The 21,380-nt window shown below is 41.1% G+C and overlaps 1 protein-coding gene across 2 annotated transcripts in view; it reads left to right on the forward strand.

Moving 5' to 3' along the window:
* Ppp3ca (protein phosphatase 3 catalytic subunit alpha) overlaps positions 1-19,423 on the forward strand; it is a 291,242-nt gene extending 271,819 nt beyond the window's left edge. Inside the window, exons 11-14 of one of the 2 annotated variants that reach the window (XM_006970333.4) lie at positions 3,341-3,425; positions 10,629-10,726; positions 13,718-13,747; positions 16,772-19,423. In XM_006970333.4, the coding sequence (XP_006970395.1) occupies positions 3,341-3,425; positions 10,629-10,726; positions 13,718-13,747; positions 16,772-16,968 (410 nt within the window). In that variant the 3' untranslated portion in view covers positions 16,969-19,423. The remainder of the gene's footprint in view (positions 1-3,340; positions 3,426-10,628; positions 10,727-13,717; positions 13,748-16,771) is intronic. The other variant, XM_006970334.4, reaches the window with a different exon arrangement.
* Positions 19,424-21,380: the final 1,957 nt, after the last annotated feature.

Consider the following 21,380-nt stretch of genomic DNA (forward strand, 5'->3'; position numbering starts at 1 on the left):
GCACGCCTTTAATCCCAGCACTTGGGAGGCAGAGCCAGGTGGATCTCTGTGAGTTCGAGGCCAGCCTGGGCTACAGAGTGAGTTCCAGGAAAGGTGCAAAGCTACACAGAGAAACCCTGTTTCGAAAAAACCAAAACCAAAACCAAAAAAAAAAAAAAAAAAAAATCCTGTAGTCACCGTTTGTTGGGAGATATGACTATGTATATGTGATAGAATATGTGTTACGTTGTGTACAGTAATTCATTAGGTGTGAAAATGTAAGCAGTAGCATATTGATTGTGATTGCCAGAGTGCTCAGTTCACATGTGAAGATTAGTACTGGGCATTCTTCTGCAGGTCAGCCCTCAGTGAGCTGAGAAGCATGGTTCTACGTGATTCATCTCCCTCCTTCTCCTGCTTAGAGTCTTGCTTTCCGTGGTTCCGGTTATGGTTTTCACAAGTCCTTTGTTGGAGATTTTTCTGTGAGATCACTCGTCTCTATTTCTCGCTTGTTGGATTTTATGTTTGACCCTTCTCGCTTCTCTGAAAGATGTGCAGTTTTAGTTCTGGACTCTTGACCACGCCCCCCTGCTTTTCTTGTCTGCATTTCTAAATATAGTCACCTGTGTTGGAGCGCGCTCACACTTTCCGTTCTGTGTGTCAGTGGATTGCCTTCAGGATCTGGCCAGATCGTGTGCTGGAAAGGGCCAGTCTTTCTCCTTGCCCAGCACATCATGACCTCTGGGATGACTGTTCGGCAGTGGGGAGGAAATATTAAAACAAAGAAGGAATAGCTGTTAGACGGAAATTGGAATGGAAGTGAAGAGCTGATGGAGCAGGTAGAGAGTCATCTACAGAGACAGTTCCACCCCACTTAGGACTTAAAAGAAGGGAGGGAGGGGGAGGAAGGGAGGAAGGGGGGACGAAAACTGAGAAAAGGAAGGCAGGCCCTTTAGTAGTCTCAGTCATTATCTATGATCCAAACACAGTGAGTTCAGTCTCCTATTTGATGTCTAGAACAAAATTTCACGTGCAGAAAAGTCTGAATTACAAATACTATTAGAATCTCAGAATAAGGTTTGAGGCAGGAACGATACACTGTTTTCTTCTCTGGTGTTCAGGCACGTAGATAAAAACTCAAGGAGTTCTTAGTGAATGGAATCGCACAGCTCTTGATGGCCACAGATTGCACTGGAGTAGAGTTTCCTTCCACAGGAACCTGAACTCACTCCCTCCAGTGACAGGCAGAATAGCTGGAAATAGCAAGCCCTGTCGATTGATGTAAGGGAGTAACTACCATGGTGTGGATGCCCCAGGAGAGAGAGAAATAGACAAACATGTGGACTGCTCTCAGGTCAGAGGGATGGTGGAATGATGCCACTGGCTGGTACCCATCTCCTGGGGATGCCGTGTGTCTATGATGTGAATATGCATAAGCGTCACCTCTGGAGATTAATCACATAGAAGAAGGCTCATTCTGTTCTCACTTTATTTTTATTTTTATTTTTTTTTTTAGAAAAATGGCTTTTACCCCGCCATTTCAAAACTGTCCATGTTGTCACAGTTTTTCTTCTTGCAGAAATGTTAGGGGAGTGGGCACTTGCTTGGCTCTTAACAAACAATGAAAACAATTCCAAATTATGTTCACAAGCAGAAGTATTTCCTTCAAAAAGCTTATTCTTATTATGGATTAAGAGAGAAAAATATATTTCCCATATCACCTATATATTCTGGTCTCCGCATATCTTAGGGGCTTAAATTGTTCTTTCAAATTAAGAATACTCCTTGATCTTACCAGGGGTTGGGAGAAGTTTAATTGTGAGTGTGTGTGTGAGTGTGTGTGTGTGTGTGTGTGTGTGCGCGCGCGCGCGCGCGTGTGTGCACAAAATTTGTATATGACACAGTAGAATTTTTAAAAAATTGCTTTTGACTTCCTGTAAACTCATATGAAAACATTTCTGAGAGAACAATTTAAGGGACGACAGTTTGGGCTCAGGATTTCAGGCATTTTGGTTGGTGGTGGCAGAGGGGGCCTCCTGGTGGGTAGAACAGCCTACAGAAGGAGAGAGCCGCAATGCCAGTATTAGCTGGCTTTCCCAGGTCCCTTTTATTTTCTCCATGCTTATAGGATGATGTCACCCACATTAACCTGGAAGTTCCCTCACAGATAACGCCAAAGAATGTGCTTTGATCATCTCCTAGGCACTGCTAGTCAGTCATGTTGACAGTATTAACCATCACAGATATCTTTTACTATTTTTTTTAAACTTTTTTTTTTTAAGTAAGAAGGTTTGGGGATGTATCTCAGGACATACATAGCATTCACTGGGGCCTACATTTGATCCCCAATAAAACACACACACACACACACACACACACACAAATCTTAACAAGAAAAGTATTCTTCTGTGTTTTGTACATTTTGAGAATTAACAAATAAAATAGATTTATTAAAAATCATACAGAATTAGAAAATACTTTTAAAAGACAATGCTTGTGTTGGCAGTTGCTTAAGCAGATTTGTTTTTATTCATTTAGAAAATTCTAGAAGTTGTAAAACACACTTGGATAGACCCATGCATCACTTAAAATTATTATATTGCTTTATGTATGAGTCTTTGCCTGCATATATGTATCGGACCTTATGGGTGTCTGGTACCTACAGAGGCCAGAAGAGGTCATCAGATCCCGTGAATCTGGAGTTCCAGGTGTTTTTGAATCAACATGTGGGTGCTGGGAACCAAACCCAGGCCCTCTGCAAGCGAGTGCTCTTCACCAGTGAGCGATCTCTCCAGCACTAGACCCGTGCATACATCTTTGTTATCGTTTGTACCTTTGTCTCTTGACAAATTCAACTCCGTTTTCCACATTTCCCTGAAGAACTTGTGGTGTGAGAATGGCTAGTGTTGAAAGAAGTGTTTATGACCAGTAAATAACACAAATGTTCCTTCAGAGATCATAGAGTCGGCAGGGCTTCCAGTCTGTTCAGTTCTAGGGAGAATTTTTGAGAGCCTAGTAATCTTCCAGTTTGGAGATGAAGAATAGAAAACACTACCTAAGAAGAGACGAGAAACTTCAAAACCAGAGAAGGACTAGAACCTACCCATTCTCTGCTCCGTGGTCTCCTCACCTGGGCTCCACCCCTGGGAATTCACCACAATTCCTCTTTGTCTTGAGGATCACATCTTTGTGTCAGTGATCTAAGGTTCAGGTGCCTGAATTCGATTCGAAGATAGCAAAAGGGAAACAAAGCCAAACAAAGAAAAAACAGTCATGCACGTTCTGTTACCCTGGTACAGATGCAAAGTAATTGTGGGCAGATAAAAAGTCACTGACTGCTGAATTCTGTTTTATAATACAGGAGCCACGGCCGCAGCCAGGAAGGAGGTCATCAGGAACAAGATCCGAGCAATAGGCAAAATGGCCAGAGTGTTCTCAGTTCTCAGGTGGGCTTGTCTTTCCTCCCTTTCTATTTGGAATTTTACTGTGTATCACGTGGTGGCTGTCTTAATACTTTACATGGACAGTTCAAATGTTTCACCAGGAAAGGTCTGTGTTTCTTGAATTGTTTCTCTCTTTTTAAATGGAAAGTGTCAATTCATCCACATTTTACTTACATTACAATCTACTAAATGATTTCCATGAAGGAAGGGTAAGTGGATTATGGTGCATTTTTTTATCCCTCTGTTTGCTGGAGGATTTAAAACACTTCACAAGGAACATGATTAGAATCTAATTCTAGTTTACAGTCTGGCTTTTTGGGAAAGATGAATTTATAGGGTGCATTTCACTGTATTTCAAGGAAATGAACATTAAGCATAAAGCTGTTGTTGTGAGCCCTAATTATGAGGAACAAAAGCCATCTCCTGTCCTAGTTCCCTATAGGAGTTTGTTTGCTGTTCAGTGGATCATGAATCATCCTATTGATGTTATTAAGCATGTGTTTTGAAAACAGTTTATTGAAGAGACTTCTCTGCACTGTACTTTAATAATCTATTCCAAGATAATGCATGGTAACTCTATTTCTCTTCAAGGGCCTCTTTTAAATAGGGTGTTGTTTTTCCATGAGGGATGCTGCCCATTCATGGTTATACACAGGAATGTGGATACATAGAAATGTTTTAGGAGTTATACACTGCTCATGTTTTGAAAAATGACTGGTATAATTCATATCTGTCCCTCCCTTTCTCTTCCCCTATCCCTCTTTTTCTCTCCCCACTCAATCCCTTTTCCTCTCCCTCCTAACCTTCTCTCTCGTCTTCCCTCCCTCTCCCTGCTATTGAAAGCTTGAAGTTGACTGGGGGGGGGGGGTTACCCACCACCTCCACATTACCCTAGAGTGTTCTTGAGTGAGAGTAGTAGGAAATATTAGATAGAAGGATTTAGAGTGTGCCTGGAACCTATTCCAACAGGCCCCAACTGTCTCTGCTCTAGGGTATTTATAGAAATGCCAAGGGGTGGAGCAGAAGACCTCCCCACAGCATAGCCAAGTGCAGAACATCTCAGACACCTGCACTCAGGCCCGTGGTCCAATCATCCTCTCTATGCAGACCTGCTTGGGTAAAGCCACTAGGACACCTGAAAAGGGGCTCCCACAGTTGGCCTCAAGTGTCTTATTCAGCCATTCCCTACTTTATTTCTTGAGGCAAGGTCTCTTGCTGAACCTGAGGCTCACTCATTCCAGCTCGTCTAGTTAGCCAGCTTGCCCCATCTCTGCCCCCCAAGTGCTGCCATGCCTGCCTGGCTTCTGTGTGGATTCTGGTCATTTGAACTCCATTCTTCTTAAGTGCACAGCAGATGTTGTATCCACTGAGCTATCTCCCAGCTTTTAGTTGTTTCTTGTCTTGTGTCTTGGTTTCTCTCCCTGCTATTTCTACTACTCTTGGTAAAGTCACTAAAGAGTCACTAAGAGACTTGATACTGAAAGTAGGGGCCAGTGAGAAGAATGAGAAGCATCCCCATCATTTCACAAGGACAACCCAAGTCAGCAGCAACTCTGAGGCAGCTAGAGCACTTGTAGAAAGTGACATTGATGGTGGAAATGGGCACCATCTCTCCTGTACCTTAGGGAGCAAAACTCTGAATCTTACCACCCTTCATTCCCCCTAAACTCTCAGGAATCACTCATTTCTGCAATGACTAAATAGCATCAAACCATAAAAACTAAGCATGCATCAAATACAATAATAAAGCAATACAGAGGGTTATCGCATTATCAATATGGCATTTAATGGGAGCAAAAGAGAATTATGAGTGAAGTCATCTGAGAAGATATACACCACCTACATGAAGAAATGGAATGAGAAAGTTCAAGGCAAAGAAGACATCAGAGGCAAAGATCCTTAAGCAGAAACAGGTTGAGCAGTTCTGTGGACCAATAGGAAGTCCTGTGGGGCTACAGAAATGACCTGTGGAGATAAATGACTATATGAAAATCCTGTGTTGAGTGGGTACCTCAGTCATGAACATTCGCAAATGTGTTATCTTTAGATTTACCAAACCATGCTCTTCTTTTTCTAACTGAAATCACTAGGAAGAGAAATAAAACACCAAGGGTTTCCATATAAAAGTCCATAGAGAAAAACAAAAAAACAGTAGAAGCCTCAATATAAAAATTGAGTTTTTATTATTTGAGTTCTCAAACTACATAAAAGTAGAAGAATCAGTGCTGTGGAATCCTATGCGTCTTCAAGGTCTGGAAAGTTCAGGCCTATGACTGTTGCTATCTATGATGATGTCCTGTAAGACATGGACTGCTTCAAACCTAATGATGACCAATGGCTTAAGATTTGCACATGTCAGTAGGAAACAAAAGCAAGGTTCATTCTCTTGTAGTCCATTCTAAAAGCATCTGTGGGCCTTGTGTAGGATACAGGAATCACATCCACAGGAGCACAAACTAAGTTTAGTTTGGTGGGCCATGCTGAGCATTGAATTTGAAGTGGAATGTGAGTTAGGCGATTCTCACAGCGAAGATGGAATGACAGACATATAAGCTAATGTAAAGCCACAAAGCATGTGCTACATATATAGACAGGTACTGTACTGTGGCACTGGATGGAAGGGAACCTTTATATTTCCTAGGTGGGTTGTCTTTAAAGAGGCTGTCAGTGGAAGAGGGCTGTGAAGGATGGGTTGGATTCTGGCAGGGAGGACTCCAGCAGTGAAGGTATTTCTGCAAAGAAGAAATCATGACCTAGTTAGGAGACATCATAAGGAGCAGTCACATGGGCCTAGGTCCAGTGCTCATGGAATCATTGCAGTACAGGCTAAATGCTGGATGTTGTTCCCCATATTATACACATTTAACAATAATCCACCTAGCATGCTTATAGGGCCGGAGTTGGCTTGCTTTATAACAGGTACTATATATCCACACCTCAAGGAATGGCAGCACCAATGTGAGCCTTACTCAGAACTCAGCCATGTAGGCCAGAATGATTGTAAATAATGCCCGAAATCTGGTTTGAAGCAGTTCATGTCTCACAGGACATCATCATAGATAGCAACAGTCATAGGTCTGGAGGAACCTTCCAGACCTTGGAGAGTATAGGATTCCATAGCATTGATTCTTCCACTTTTATGTGGTTTGATGAATTGTAGGTACATGAAAGCACTTAGTAGCAAAGGGCATGAAGGTGCGTGATTTGGTAAAACCTGAGGCTGAAAATAAACGAATAAAAGAAACTCAAATCTAAATCCTCAGCATACTTGAATACCATGATGAAGTGTTCAGTCTTTCTGTATGTGGCAATGAGGAGTCTTGAGATGGTTATCATGGAATGAGAGGCATGTTATAACCCATGCCTTAGATATATATATATGATTATGACTGGATTGGCTAGTGAGATAACTCTGTGTGTGTGTGTGTATGTGTGTGTGTGTGTGTGTGTGTGTGTGTGTGTGTGTGTGTGTGTGTGTGTGTAGACAGAGAGAGAGAGAGAGACCCCTTGCAGCAGATGTGCAGGCAAGTCGCCTGAGATCTGCCAATCACAAATAGGTCATATGACCTGCTTCAAAATGAACAGCATGCAGAGGCAACAGAATTAGAAGCACTGGATGGCAGCAGTGGTGGTAATTTGGCTTTGGGGGTAACTGTATAGTGTTAGTATGAGCTTGAGTAGGCCTGGACCATGAATAGCAGCACTTTGCAAGCCAAGGCCAGCTCGTGGAGTGAGTGAACATACAGACTCATCCTGGTGGAAGTTTTTTAGCACATTTTTCTGGAACTGTGTACTCTCTAACACACTTTTAGACAGCTCTCCACTGGTGAGATCAGCTGGTCTGGATTCTGTTCTCTCCTGCAAGAACCTTTATCTGTGCAATGAATGATAAGGAAGAAAACGTACTGTGAGAACAGCCTACAAAACCATAGCCTAGGTGATGGATAGGATCCTGTTATTTATTGGGATGACTGGTGTTGTACCTGGCAGAGCCTTTATGTTGAGGCAGTTAGACATTCCACCCTGGAGTTTCAGAGAGACGTGCAGAGAGAGGGGTGAACAGTGGTGTAAACTGCTGTTCTTGCTGACAGAGAGAATGGAATATCTGAGAAAAGTCAAAAAGAACCTCTGCATAATGCCTTTTAATAGAAATACAGCATGAGCCACGTCTGTCTTCTTAAATGTTCTAGAAACTTCCATAAAAGAAACAAAAACACAAATGCCCAGAGTTCCCTAATTCAATGTATGATCAGTATAATATTTATTGGGAAGTCCCAGCTTAATCTTCTATCCTACGTCCTTGAAGATTGGCACATTGTTTGGAAGCACACCCTTTGACTTAGAGTCACCATGCCTCCAGTAGTTGAAAGCTGTTAGTGGCTAGGGCTAGAGAGAAGGGAAAGGTCCATCAAGGGATTGAGAAGGGCACATCTACAAGAACGTGATGAATGGAATCAAGGGGGACTTTTGAGGAGGTCACCCTCCTCGGTGGAACTACAGAAGAAAGCAGTTCTCGGGTGAACCCAGCAGAAATGGGTGGGGTTCAGAGTGAAGACTGTGAAGCAGGAGTGGGAGGCAGAATTCCAGGGAACAGGAAGTGTGCCGACTGAAGGGCAAGAGGCAAACAGAAAGAGCAGGCAGGCAGATGGCCGCTTTCTGTGTGAGGACTTGTGCATAGTTTACGATTCAATCCTTGTCGCTATAAATGTGATTTTATAGAGGAGAAAACTGAAGCCCAGAACAGTGAAAGGCATTGTGACCTCCCTTATGTAGCTGGAGCTTTAGCCAGAGATCAGCTGATTTCAAGGGGGTGTTTTCCAAAACAAACAAACAAACACTCTCAGTATCTTTGGTAGAAAAATAAATTTTTGGAAATTGAAAAATTACTTCAGATCACCAGAAAACTGTCATTAAAATGCTGACAATCAAATGATCACTGATCATATTGACTTCTAATGTTCATTTTGTTTGAGCAACCCTAATTAAAATGGGATTTGATGCCAGGACTTATTTGGTGTATAGAAATATTTGCCCACTGTGAGGCTAAAACCTGACTTTGAATGTGAATATAAAGGTAAGTTGTGTTTGTTTTTGTAGAGGAACTCCTGAGTTTTCCAAATCTGCATTATTAGTATTCAAGATGTCTCTTTTTTACATAACCTAGTGGTTTGACGTCAGAAGTGTAAAAAGGTTGAAATTCCTGTATGACTGTAAACAGTGATTAATTGGCTGGCTCAATCCTAATATTCATGAGTAAACTGTACAGTTAAGGAGCTAGATATCTAAACTGTGGGTCAGAGATCCATTATCCTTTCAGTTTTTAAAACACTCCTTCTTCCAGTAAATACTTGCTGAATATGGGCTGTATAGATGGTGTTGATCCAGTGTACGTACTGTGATGCAAACATGATCAAAGCAGAAAGAAACCCCTGTTCTGCAGAAGCTTGAACAACAGAGAAGTGGTCGTGAGAGACCAAAAGTAAACAGTAGAACAGGTAATGTGGGGCGTGGGGCATGAAAGTGGTATTTGGAGTAACATTAGAAAGGAGGCTAGAACGGTCATTTGAAGGCAGAGGGAGTGAGACACACAGACAATCCTGGGCTGACTCAGGACAGTGTCCTAGGATAGGGTGTGCTGCCTATGTGAAGGACACTGATGGGAAATGCACTCTGAGAGCTGGGTGAGTGGAAGAGTGTAAGTAGGGGTGCTGTTCTTTTGTGATCCTAGTGAGCAGCGAGAAGCAACAGAATCATCACTGCTCTTCAGTGTCTTCAGTAAGTCTACTTTTTCATCTGAAAATAGCTATGGGCAGAGAGGGTGAACCTGTGATGGATGGAGCAGAAAGGCCACATCCAAGACTGTTGTAATGAAAATAAGAGATGCCAGTGGTTTGTAAGAGACTACCCCAAAGGACCATGTGTTGCATGGTGCTGTTCCTAAGGAATACCCATAAAAACAGCCTGCAGAATAAAATGGAGGTGTTGCCCAGGGCTGAAGGAAGTAGAGAATGAATAACAACAGCTCGTGGATTCAGGGGTACTCTTGGAGATGATCAAATGTTATAAAGTTGATTGGGGTGAACACTGTACAATCATCACATCCCTGAGGATAGGTAGATGAGTTGAGTGTGTGGCCTGCTGACATTTTTGATAAATGAGATGGTAGGGTCATGAGAAGCACTGAGAGAAAAGGAGTGCTTGGGGGTGGAGAATCAGCGGAGTGGCTGTGGAATGGGAGGTGAAAGTAGCCTCAAGATGCTGCTGTAAGCTGGAACAGCTGGACAGTGGAATCCCAGTTTCCGAACTGAAGAAAGGTAGCAATCTAGGGAGAAATTCCTTTTGAGTCATGTTAAAAATCATCATAAAAAATATTGGTACTTGGAACCTACTCAGTACTGTGTGCACATGTGTGTGTATCTATGCACATGTATTGTAAACTTATCCCTGTACACATAGGATTGCAGGATCTGTTGTGTAAGAAGATAATAGGTTATTCCTATTTCACAGTTCTATTTTTTAACCATTGAGTCTGTTAGTAAGTCAAAGTGACTGTAAAATGATAAGCTTAATTGAAATAATGATTCACTTAAAACAATTTTAAAACAGGGTCATATGACTATGAAAGGAATTTCATGTAAGTAACTCTGTGAAGGAGGAAGCAGAAAAATACAAGCTCAGAAATGTTACCAGCTGCATGTGGACCACTTACTGTCACTTTTTGTGTCTGTCACATGACTAAAGGCCTTCAGGGGCCCCCTGAAATAATCCCCAGGTTTCTGACCCTTAGATAAGACTCACCTCTCAAATAGATGGGGTTCGCCGACTGTTCCTGGGCCCCTCACTACAGAGCAGGCCTGCACATACTGCACATCCACATGCACTGCTGCTCGCTGGGTACACAGGTCCTTGTCACTGAAGATGCACAGCGACGACTTGGTTTTGTGGTATGTGGTTACAAAGGTAGAAGCACCTTCTGGATCTTCAATATGCAAGAGACCCAAATGCCACAATTGCATAATGTGACTTTATCACTGAAGTTGTTTATAAAATATGCCCTTTGTATAAATAGATAAAAATGGATTTTATTTTGAATAAAACAAAAGATCCACAGAGCCAATGTGAGGTAAATATGGGTTCTTACATGTCTTTTTTTTTTCTACCAAAGAAAGCAAACGTTCACTCCCACAATTGTTCTGTGTCTTCCAGAGAAGAGAGTGAGAGTGTTCTGACCCTGAAGGGCCTGACCCCGACTGGCATGCTCCCCAGCGGAGTGCTTTCCGGAGGCAAACAAACCCTGCAAAGCGGTAAGCAAGCCCAGTGGTATGACTGGGAGCACACGGCCCGCTGGACCAGTAGAACCTTGAGGTCCTCATTCAGCTCAGTCTCCTCTTCGGTTCTTCTTGGCTGGAAGAAGGGCTCAAACCCACATGTCAGCTAAATCAGTCATGTCAATCCCAAAAGCACCTCATTCACCGCAGCCCACCCGTCCTCCCTCATTAGTACATGCATCTGTTATCTTCAGCCTCCTTGGGGGACAGCTTGTTTAGGGTACATGTGCACACAACAGTAGACTTGACTCCCTGGAGCTCCTCTCCGTCAGCCAGCTGATCAGTGTAAGTTTTCTGTGACATCCTAATAGTCCACTTAGCGACATGGCTGATGAAATGTACACACAAATAGATAGATAGATATACATAACTATAGATATGGAAAGAATATAAAAAGGGTAATTTAAATATCCACTTAAGCAGAAATGAGACTTATATAAGTCTTTTCTCTGATTCATCAGAAATACAAAAAGAGTGATCACAACCACATTTTGGTTTTGTTTTTTAATAATGACATCTTTTTTAAGTAGACATTTTACTTTATAGTCATAACTGGCTGGACAAGTATCATCCAGTGTAACTTTTTGTGATGATGTGAATTTTTTACGTCTGCAAAGGCTGCTGGTGACACAGAACCATTGAACAGTTGACATATAACTAATAGCCCCTAATTTTCAATAAATTTAACTTAAATATTCACATATAGCTAGTGTCACCCATGTTAGACAACACAATTATGGATAGTCTTTCTTCTGTTATGAATGTTCTTTTATCAATTTAATTAACATTATCACTAATTAGAATATAACTTATACAATATGGAAATTTTGCTTCTAGGTTAGACTTCAACAGAAAAAAATTACAGGAAAAATATACTATAGTATGTTAATACAATCTCAGCCTCTAGTTTATTTCTCCCCTGGATCTTTCTCATGTTTTCTTTCCTATCCCTGTCCTTCATCCTAAAAGACTCAGGTATTTTACCATTACATTTTTAAAACATTTCTTCCACACAACACATAATGATCAACTTCTGAGCTCAAATTTGCCAAATCATCACACTTTAGGAAGAACAGTCATAACCTTTATTTTTGGATAATCTTCCTCAAAAATCACTGCCTTTGAGTTGCCACAAAAATTCAAAAAAGGTTTAGTGAAAGCAGGAAAATCTATAGTAGTTGAGGTAGAAATCCCTCCTTAAATCTACAGTTAGAAATTCATCACTTCTTAAAAACACAAAAAAACTTTTCCACCAGAACGAACACACTGAGAGACTAGCATAAGGAGATCATGGATATACCCAGAATGCACCTCTGGCCAGCTGATGGAAAGCTGCAGCTCCTAACGAGCTCAGCAAACGGCAGAGGCCCACACGCCATCAGGGACTGACTGCAGACAGCCTGTGCCGAGGACACACGAGGCCGTGTGTGTTTCTCCCCCCGCAGTGCTGGTGTAGTCCCAAGGTTCTGGCTTTGCTTCTAAACCTAAGGTCTTGATGTCTTTACAGTGCATAGTGTCACCTTCAGGTGGTCACCTGTGTGTGTTTGTAGCTTCAGTTACTACAGTTTCTTTTCTTTTAAACCCATCTATTTGTGTTACTCTATGTTGAATTCACACACACACACACACACACACACACAATTACACATTTCAGACACACACACACACACACACACACACACACACACACACACAATTACAAATCCTCTGGGTTGAGACTTCATTTGACAACTCAGTATATAGTTGAAACCAATACCTTGCCACTGCTTCATGATTCATATCTGACTCCCTGCCTTTGGCGTAAAAGCAGAAGCTGCTGAAAGCTTTGGCATTCAGCTCTTCTCTGTAGTTATGAGGAATTCAGAATGCATTGTTAACTGGAATGCATATGTGACCATTGTTGTAGTTTTAAACTTTTAAATTATGAGAAAATGCAAATTAAAGCCCAGGGATAGAATATCATCAATGTTAAGCATTTTAAACTTAGAGAAAAGTTTAATATTTTAACATTTAATTAAGGAAACATCATCTAGCCATAATAGCACAGAAAAACTCATAAACCTGCACAAGGACATGGTAGAGCCTAAGTATACAGAGGGCTTTCTTGACCTCTGGAATTACTGTTTCAGTGTATTGTTATACTTTACTCAAGGACCTCAACCTTGAGACACCCTGTTCCTGAAGATACTGATGGAATTATTACTGCTCCTGCCTTTTTCCCACTTAACTTGCAACACTTTAGGAACTTCATTTCCAAAAATAGTATTGCAACAAGAAAAAGAAAACAGCCCGGACTTAGCCTGCCTGGCAAAAGACTTCCAGGCCTTATCATTCCCTCTGTGGTTCTCTTTGTCTCCCTGACCTCCCCCTCCAGAACTTGTCTTTTAAGACTCCTAAGTGTTTGCCACCTAGACAACTTGATTTTATGTCCCCTTCACCCCCACCCCACCCCCATGCATTTGTGTCCCTCGAGGAAACACTACCATTTACTATTCAATAACATGAAGTATCTCACTGATGTCACGACCCAGCTCCAAGCTTGCCCTGTTCCTCTGGGGTCCAACTCCAAATCACCAAGCGTGGATTCTAAACTGCTCTTAGAATCAGAAACACGTTGTAGATTGTCATAACCCAGTCGTCAAGTAGCCCAAATAACAGAAAGCTTTTCTGCATGGTTCCCTAAGGGACTTCGTCATTGACTAGGGAGCCAGGACCCCAAGCCACCCATTCATTCCCTCAGGTGTATGCAGGCCCTGACTGACACCTCTCTCTTTCCGTGGTGTTTTTTGTTTTTTGTTTTTTTTCCTTTCTCTGTAGCCTTTCTGTCTAGTTGTCTGTGCCAGAAGCTAGCACTTAGAGGAACATTAGTCCCCAGGTCCTTTGCTGTCACTGACTTGTTCTTAGCCTTAAAAAAAAAATCCTCTGCTCATTTTCTCATTCATTTTGCACCCCCTTTCTTCTCTTCAGCTACTGTTGAGGCTATTGAGGCTGATGAAGGTAAATTGGCCAGTCCCCTTTCTGTTGTGCCTGCAACAGATAAGGGCTCTGCTGGGTGTATTCATTTTTTTTTTTTATTTTTGCTGTAGCTTGTACAGAGTGTGTGGGTGTTGGGCTAACAGTTGTGGCTCAGTATTAACCGAAATGTTCTTGCTTTAAAGGGGAAAATGTCCTTCTATGGTTTGTTTGTTTGTTTTTTTCCCTTAAAGCTATGTTTGACTTTTGTATACGATGAACCTACTCTAATCTCAGAAAACTAAAGGATTATATATATATATATTTATTATAAATTTCTATATATCATGAATGATGTGGGGTGGGGGTTATGGCAGCTGCTTTGACAAATGACATGTAAAATGATCTGCTTTGAGCTGAACCATCCCTCCCTCAAATCACTTCCAGGTAGGACAGAGACAAAGAGAATAAAATTCAGTTGAGTCTAGTCTTTGCAAGCTTGCAACCGCAGAAATGCTTGGTAATGCTTTGTTATGGTTCAACATCACTCGTGTCTCTAAAATATCCCAACGTGAGACAGACGTGTAGAGGTAAACTTTTATCCTTGTCAATGTTGACCAATTGATATGTGTAAGAAAGTTAGCGCTCACAAAATATTATAAAAAGCCCAAAAAGTATCTGTGGCGGTGAAGTGGCCGACAACAAGGCTATCGGGCAGACAATGAGTTAATGATCCCAAGTGTCTGCTCTTTGCTAGGCCTCTTGCTAGGAGCTTCTGAGGGACCTGAGAATGGTACATCTCTAACTGATTTGGAGCACTACTCAAGAGCAGTAATGTTGATACCTTAGTCACAGTGTTTAACTGAATGCTGTTTACTACATGGTTACACGATAACGCACATGAAAATAGTTTTGAATATTATGCATACCACATCCTCTGGGATTTTTTTAAAGCATAATTTGAAGTTCCCCTTTAAAACAAAATTCTTCAGTTGTATTTTGTTCTTGCAAAATGACTTATTTTCCACAAATTGTGTGCATATATAGTCCTTTGGTGTGATGTAAAAAAAAAAGTGTCACTCTAGCCTTACAATTTGCTCATGATTTGGATATGGTAGGGGAAATGACAGTGATGTAAGAGAAAAATACAACTGTTTCCTAAATAGCAGTGAGCAAACTGCTATTTATGTGGGAATTCTCCATTCCTCTTGGCAAAATCTAATCTGCAGTGTGCATTCCTGTTGATAGTTTGGCTGTTTTCTGTGACTCTGTGGCTCTGTGTTGTGTTAAGTATACTCCCAATGTAAATTGCTAACCCCCACTGTCTGACCGGCAACTGGAGCAGAGCACTTCCTTCCACGCAGGGTAGACAGATGCGATCAGCAATGGAGCCCCATCCTGAACTAGCCTCCGGCCCACTAGATTTGGCATTCCTATGTTCCCACCCTGGGGGCTGCAAAACCTAGAGCCTCCACTTTTTTTTAATGAATGAAACGGTTTTATGACTTCTCACGACCGACTTTTGGCTATGAGTTGATGCCATTTAGAAAAAGACTAGGCTGTCTGTTATTTTTTTTTTTTTTGCCCCATAAAATAATTGAATTCATTTTCAGGGTGGGTGCTCATTAGACAACTCGATTATTTTTTCAGTTAATTACCAAATTACAGAATTAAAAAGCTTTGCTTTGGGCCTTGGTCTTTCCTCATCTCCCCATGTTCTTCCTCTCACATTTGACTAATCACCATTATGCTAACCTGAAAATGCAGATGGGGAACAATTTGTTGTTCTTTCTAATGGTCTTTTAAACGACTGTAAATCTTTTAGGACTGTCATCCGTACTAGTGAGAGGCTGCACATTTGTGTCCAAGGGGCTGGCCAAGTGTCAGCTTTAAGCTGCTTTCCTTTTGTCCCCCAAAAGTGGGGAGGAGAGAAGTACCTTGAGATTGCCCTTAATAAGCTGTGGAGATGCAGCCCAGTTCAGCATTGGTGATTGGCCACCCGTACGTATCAAGCTCGCACTTCACGGGGAGTAAAGCAAACTGATGTCATTGGTTCCCCATCTGTGCCTTTGACTTTCAGCTCGCTGGTGGGGCACCCACTGAGGAAGTTTGTACGTTTTTCAAAAATGCCTCTCGTATCTCTGTAGCGCACTAAGGGTCATGAGAAGAAAACGCAAGAGAAGTCAAGGTTTTAATTAGAAGGACCAAAACCAATTCATTTTTGCTGAAAGCGGTGAAAAGCATTCACCTTTGGTTCTTCTTCGGCCACCACTTATTATTATCCTCCTGGGAGTAACTTTTCCTTGGTTTAGGCAGTAATGGGTACCACATGAACATCAGTTTGACCTGTTTGCTGCTGAAGGGCAAAAAATGCTTCTCTACTTAGTCATCTGGTCTTTATTTTTGAGTTTCTCTTACTTCCTCACCCACTATACATAGGCTTCTAAGTGGGAAAACAGCTTGTGATTTCATTTTTCCCCTTACCATTGAGTGGAGATCTTTGTGGGATTTGGAGATGGGGGGAAAAAAAAAGCATCCCTGTCAATTCCTTTTCTAGTTCCTTAGACCTTCTGTTCTAAGCCGTGGCTAGAGCTCCAGGTAGAGCAGAAAGGGCTTCCACTGAAGGTGCTGTCACTAGCACGGTGGTAGGGTAAGCATGGGGCAAGTGTAGGCTTTTTTAGCCCAGGGTGTTAATGGATCACCACGCCAGTGATGTGGCCAGTGTTGCTGGATCCAGAAGCCTGCCCCTGGAACAGCTTTTTCCTTTACATATCCACTGTGGATTTCTGTGATCTAAAGTTTGATGAAGACAAGAAAAATGCTTGCATCTTAATCACTTCAAGAGGACATTTTGGTTGGCAAGAGACATTGGCTGTTTTCAAACCCCTGGTTCCCTCCAGTATGGTAAGGAGTCTGTCATGTTGTCTTCAGGTCCTGTCACGTTGTTCTCCACTAAAGGATTCCCACCCACCACGAAGTCTCTAACCTCACCCGACGCAACCGCGGTACTTTGGTGATGCTCCACCTAACCTAACCCTCTCTCTCTTTTCTTAATGATTTTCTGTTTAGCTATCAAAGGATTCTCACCACAACATAAGATCACTAGCTTCGAGGAGGCAAAGGGCTTAGACCGAATTAATGAGAGGATGCCGCCCCGCAGAGATGCCATGCCCTCCGACGCCAACCTTAACTCCATCAACAAGGCTCTCGCCTCAGAGACTAACGGCACGGACAGCAACGGCAGTAATAGCAGCAATATTCAGTGACCACCTCCTGTTCACTCTTTTTTTTTTTTTTTTTTTTTTGAGCTGCAGGTCATGATGGGATTGCTGCTTCTCAGCAGTTAGATGTTCTTGCCTCGGACGGTAGCTTGTTTGCTCTGGGGGCCAGGAATTGGATTCAGTTTACACTATCACGAAAAAAGAGAGGGAGAGAGATAATAAACTATATTTTGGTGAGGGTGGTGATTAAACACCTCTTTGGGGTATGCCTTTAAAAAAAATGCTTCTAGGAAAAAAGTTTTAAAAAGAAAGCTAATGCTAGTCTATACTGCAATGTTAGGGGAATGAACATGTTTTCCTACTACACTGGGGACTTCTAGATAGGTTAATGAAAGGCCTTTTATTCTGTTACTGGACACGAAAACTTTGTCTAATTTCTTATACTCTATTGTACGTTTACAGTTACAGCACTAAAAATGGATGACATCAAACATTTTTAACAACAACAGAAAATGATGTACAAACTAAATAAGGACTATTTATTGATAATGTTTTGCTACTCTTGTCAGAAAATGGCTATAAACTGAATTAGGCAGTCTTAAAAAAAAGAAAAAAAACCTGGAAAAAAAAAGAATGTTGCAAATTTGTTAAAATGCCAAAAAAGGACAGTTTAATTTTGTATAGCTCGTGCTTACCTCAGGCTCCTTTAGTTTGCTTGAATGCCCTTCTTTCCATAGAATACTTATTAATTTGGCAGTGAATACATTTTCTTTAAGTTTAAAAAAAAAACTGGAATAATTACACCCATCTTTTTTGCTGTTTATATTTAGGGGTTTTGTTGATAAATCAAGTCTTGGTTGTGGCTTGCTGAATTCAATATTTATGAGTGGTGCATTTTTAAGTATAGTGAACACGACACCATAGTGCAGTGACGAAGCATCTATATTCTGTAAAAAATAAAAACAAAAAAAATCTGCCTATGCATGTTTTTTAAGAAAAAAAAAATAAAATGGCTGTATCGGCCTGTATGGGACTGTAATGCGCTTAGTGGTCTGACATATACTGGAAATGTATGTATACTGGCGTACTTTATATTCTCTACAATGCTTAATGCCTTTGAAATTTTGTAATCAAAAGAAGCTTTGAAAAAATCTAAAGGGGAGAGTATTCTTAAAAGTTTTTAACATAAGCTTGTCAGTGCACACATAGATGGTTGGCATGTTTAGCAAACTTTGTGAAATTTAAATAAGTTTGTAGTTACATGTGAAACTCTAAATGCATGGTAACCGTTACTGTCATAACAGTTTAGTTATTTCCTTCTGTTCTGTCATGTGCCACAAAATATGTACTTTTTTCACTTTTTTTCCCCTTTGTATATTAGTTACGGGTTACAACTGGTTCATTCTGAAAACAACAACAAACAACAAAAGTCCATTCATATTTTTTAACAATTGTATAAGTGCCCAAGTCATTCACTACAGCCTAAAGCCTTGCCTTTGTAATTTGACTTCTGAAATGTTGGCAATCAAAGCATGCACCTGTAACAATGACAAAGAAAAAGCATTTTATATTACTACTCAATAAAATGTGCATGAACTTAAAGAACGCTCATCCTTTCACTGGGTCTGCTGCAGGGAACCGTGTGCACAGCCACCATGGTGTCCTCTGGGTGCTGGCTCCTCACGATCCTGCACACTTAGGACAGGGCTGCTTCCCAAGGGTCTCATGATCTAAGGAGCGCTACCCACTTCTGCTGTAAGTGTCTTGGTGGACTTGTGCCTCAAAAATCAGGCGAGAGAAGTCTACTTAAAGAGCAAATGCCATCTCTTGGCTCCCTTGAATGCAGGACCTATTTAAGAAACTAGAGCATTCCTTTTAATTAAAAAAAAAAAAAAGAAAGAACGAATCGCCAGTTTGTTATCAGGTTGTTTCAGTTGTATGGGGATGCCCTCCCTGCTAGAGCAAAAAGGACTAGTCTCCTAAGCACATTTCCATCAGAGCAGAGCTGCAATTGTATTGAGGTGAAGTTTGTATTCCCATGCTTTTAGTCATTATCACATGGAGAGTTAGGAGACACCACATTTCAGTTTGTTTCTAACGTTCATTTTCCAGTGCACTTTGTTTATGTAATAAATTATGCCTATTATATTAAGTAATAAGACTATGACGATTAGTAATAGAGTGTACCAAAACAAAGATACATTCGCTGACAAAAACTTCCCCGTGGTTATTTGAATGAATCAAAACGTTTTTCCTGTGGATATTTCCCCATCTTCAAACAAAAGTGGCATCCAAGGAAAAGAGATGCAACTTGCTAGAACGGTGTGAAAGAAATGGTGATTCTGGTACCAATTTGTGTATTTTCTTTCTTCTAACTGCAGAGAAAATATCCCAAAAATATTAATAATTATTATAATAATCAGGTTTTTTGGATTCCTTTCTTTTGCAAATTGTGCTAAGGAAACTATGGCATAGAAATAAACATTTGACATTGAAATAAGCAGTTGCTGTGAGTATTGCTTGTCTTTTTGCTCAGTGTTAGGGAAGTGACCCTGTATTTTTTCACATAATAATTTGATCTGTCAAAGGAATTAATATAGAGCTGAAGATCTTCTCCAGAACCAACAACACTTACAAATACTTGATAGTCCTGTCTCTTTAAGAGACAGACTATTGAATTCATGCATTCTCTTTCTGGGTGCCTGGGTACAAACACACACATATGGATGGGTACTCACGCAGCCACACTCTGGTCCCCAAGTTGCCTTTGCCTGTGACAGAGTGACTCACTTATCACGAGGTACCAGTTCTGCTGAATTTTTATGTAGTGTTTGGAGTTCTAAGAGCTAGATCTGCTAGCCCCACACAGCAGACTTTCTCGTCTGAAATATAGCCATCTTACATGTATTTTCAAAAAGTAAAAAAGAACTTGAGAGACTCACCTGTAATGAGAACCAAGTGTGGTATCTCAGTATGTCTGCAAGCCATCACTTAGGGTCACTGTGAACACTGGAGTAGTCTGTGCCATCTGTCTGTCCATAGTCCTGTGATGCTGTGAAAGCCCTCTGAACTATTTTGTCCTGAAATATTTGCTTTTTGCCCACCTTTATTGTACCCATGTGAAATAATTTTAATATGCATCCATTTTCCCTATCTTTGAGTTGGACCTTTAAGGTAAAGTCAGCTACATGGATGGGATAGTCTGTACAGCCTTACTTAAGAGTATCACACTTACACTTGAGTACTTCGTGTCTGTCACTCACTGGACCCCTTGAATTGGACAAATCAGAGATCTCTAAAGCTGAAGATACTCACGTTACAATGGTGATATGGCCAACTACTTTCATTGCATAGGCAGCATGTTTCTGCTATGACCCCCTCACTGTGGTGTGTTTGTATTTTTCACTCACATTCATGTACATATTTATGCACGCGCACACACACATACACATACACAACCACTATGTCAGGTAGTCCTGACATATATATTATAATATTAAATTTAGGCATTCTTTAGGACAGTGAGTCAGTATTGAGCTTAATGTGGAATGCTTTTCACTGTGTTTCATGGGCACTCCCTTCAGGTTTTTCTTTTAAATAATGTAAGCCAGCAACACCCCTAACTAGGTCCTTGATGATATGTTCATTTTTTTAATGCATACATAGTAACAAGAGGCACAAAACTAAGAAAAAAAAATGTACATACTTTTGGTGACCATATTGTCAAGAGACAACTAACATGTTGGTATTTATGTTGAATGATGGAGACCCAGCAGGAAAGTCTGTTTGATGGAAAGAATGAGGAAACTTAACAGGTAAACAACAAAGTCATGTTACCAATGGGATTTCAGAAGATGGCGCTGACATTGGAAAACTTCTACTTATCATAAAGGAGAAATGGCTCCGAAAGGAACCTGCATTCCATGAGAGTAAAGGCTCACTCACTGGGTTCAGTTACAGACACCCTGAGTTTGGCATCATAAATGTCTTCTGAGAGAAACTGAATGGGATAGGTTAGACACTGTGTCTGGTTGGAAGAGCTGCCCTCAAGGATGGAGAGTAACCTGCACCATATCTAAATGTCCCTGAAACAGCACAAGATTGAATGTCCCTTCAACAAGAAGATTCAGAATGTCCTGTCAATTATTCGATATAAACCAATGTAGCATGAATTTCTAAAAGGCCTTATTAATAGAAACAAATCAGGAGCCCGGTATTGAGGTGAACGCTGAATGATCAAACAGAACAAGCCACATCCAACTTCACCTTGCCAATTCCTCAGCTGATCTTGATTCCTCAGACTGAAAGCCTCTGAATCCTGATCCGAATAGATCTCAGCTGAACTGCAGCTAAAAGCTAAAAGCTTGAAGGCTCTAGTTCCTTGTCTTCATGTCTTATATACCTTTCTGCTTCCTGCCATCACTTCCTTGGATTAAAGGTGTGTGTCACCATGCCTG

This window comes from Peromyscus maniculatus, chromosome 6, assembly GCF_049852395.1.
Source record: "Peromyscus maniculatus bairdii isolate BWxNUB_F1_BW_parent chromosome 6, HU_Pman_BW_mat_3.1, whole genome shotgun sequence".
In the NCBI taxonomy this organism is placed as follows: Eukaryota; Metazoa; Chordata; class Mammalia; order Rodentia; family Cricetidae; genus Peromyscus; species Peromyscus maniculatus.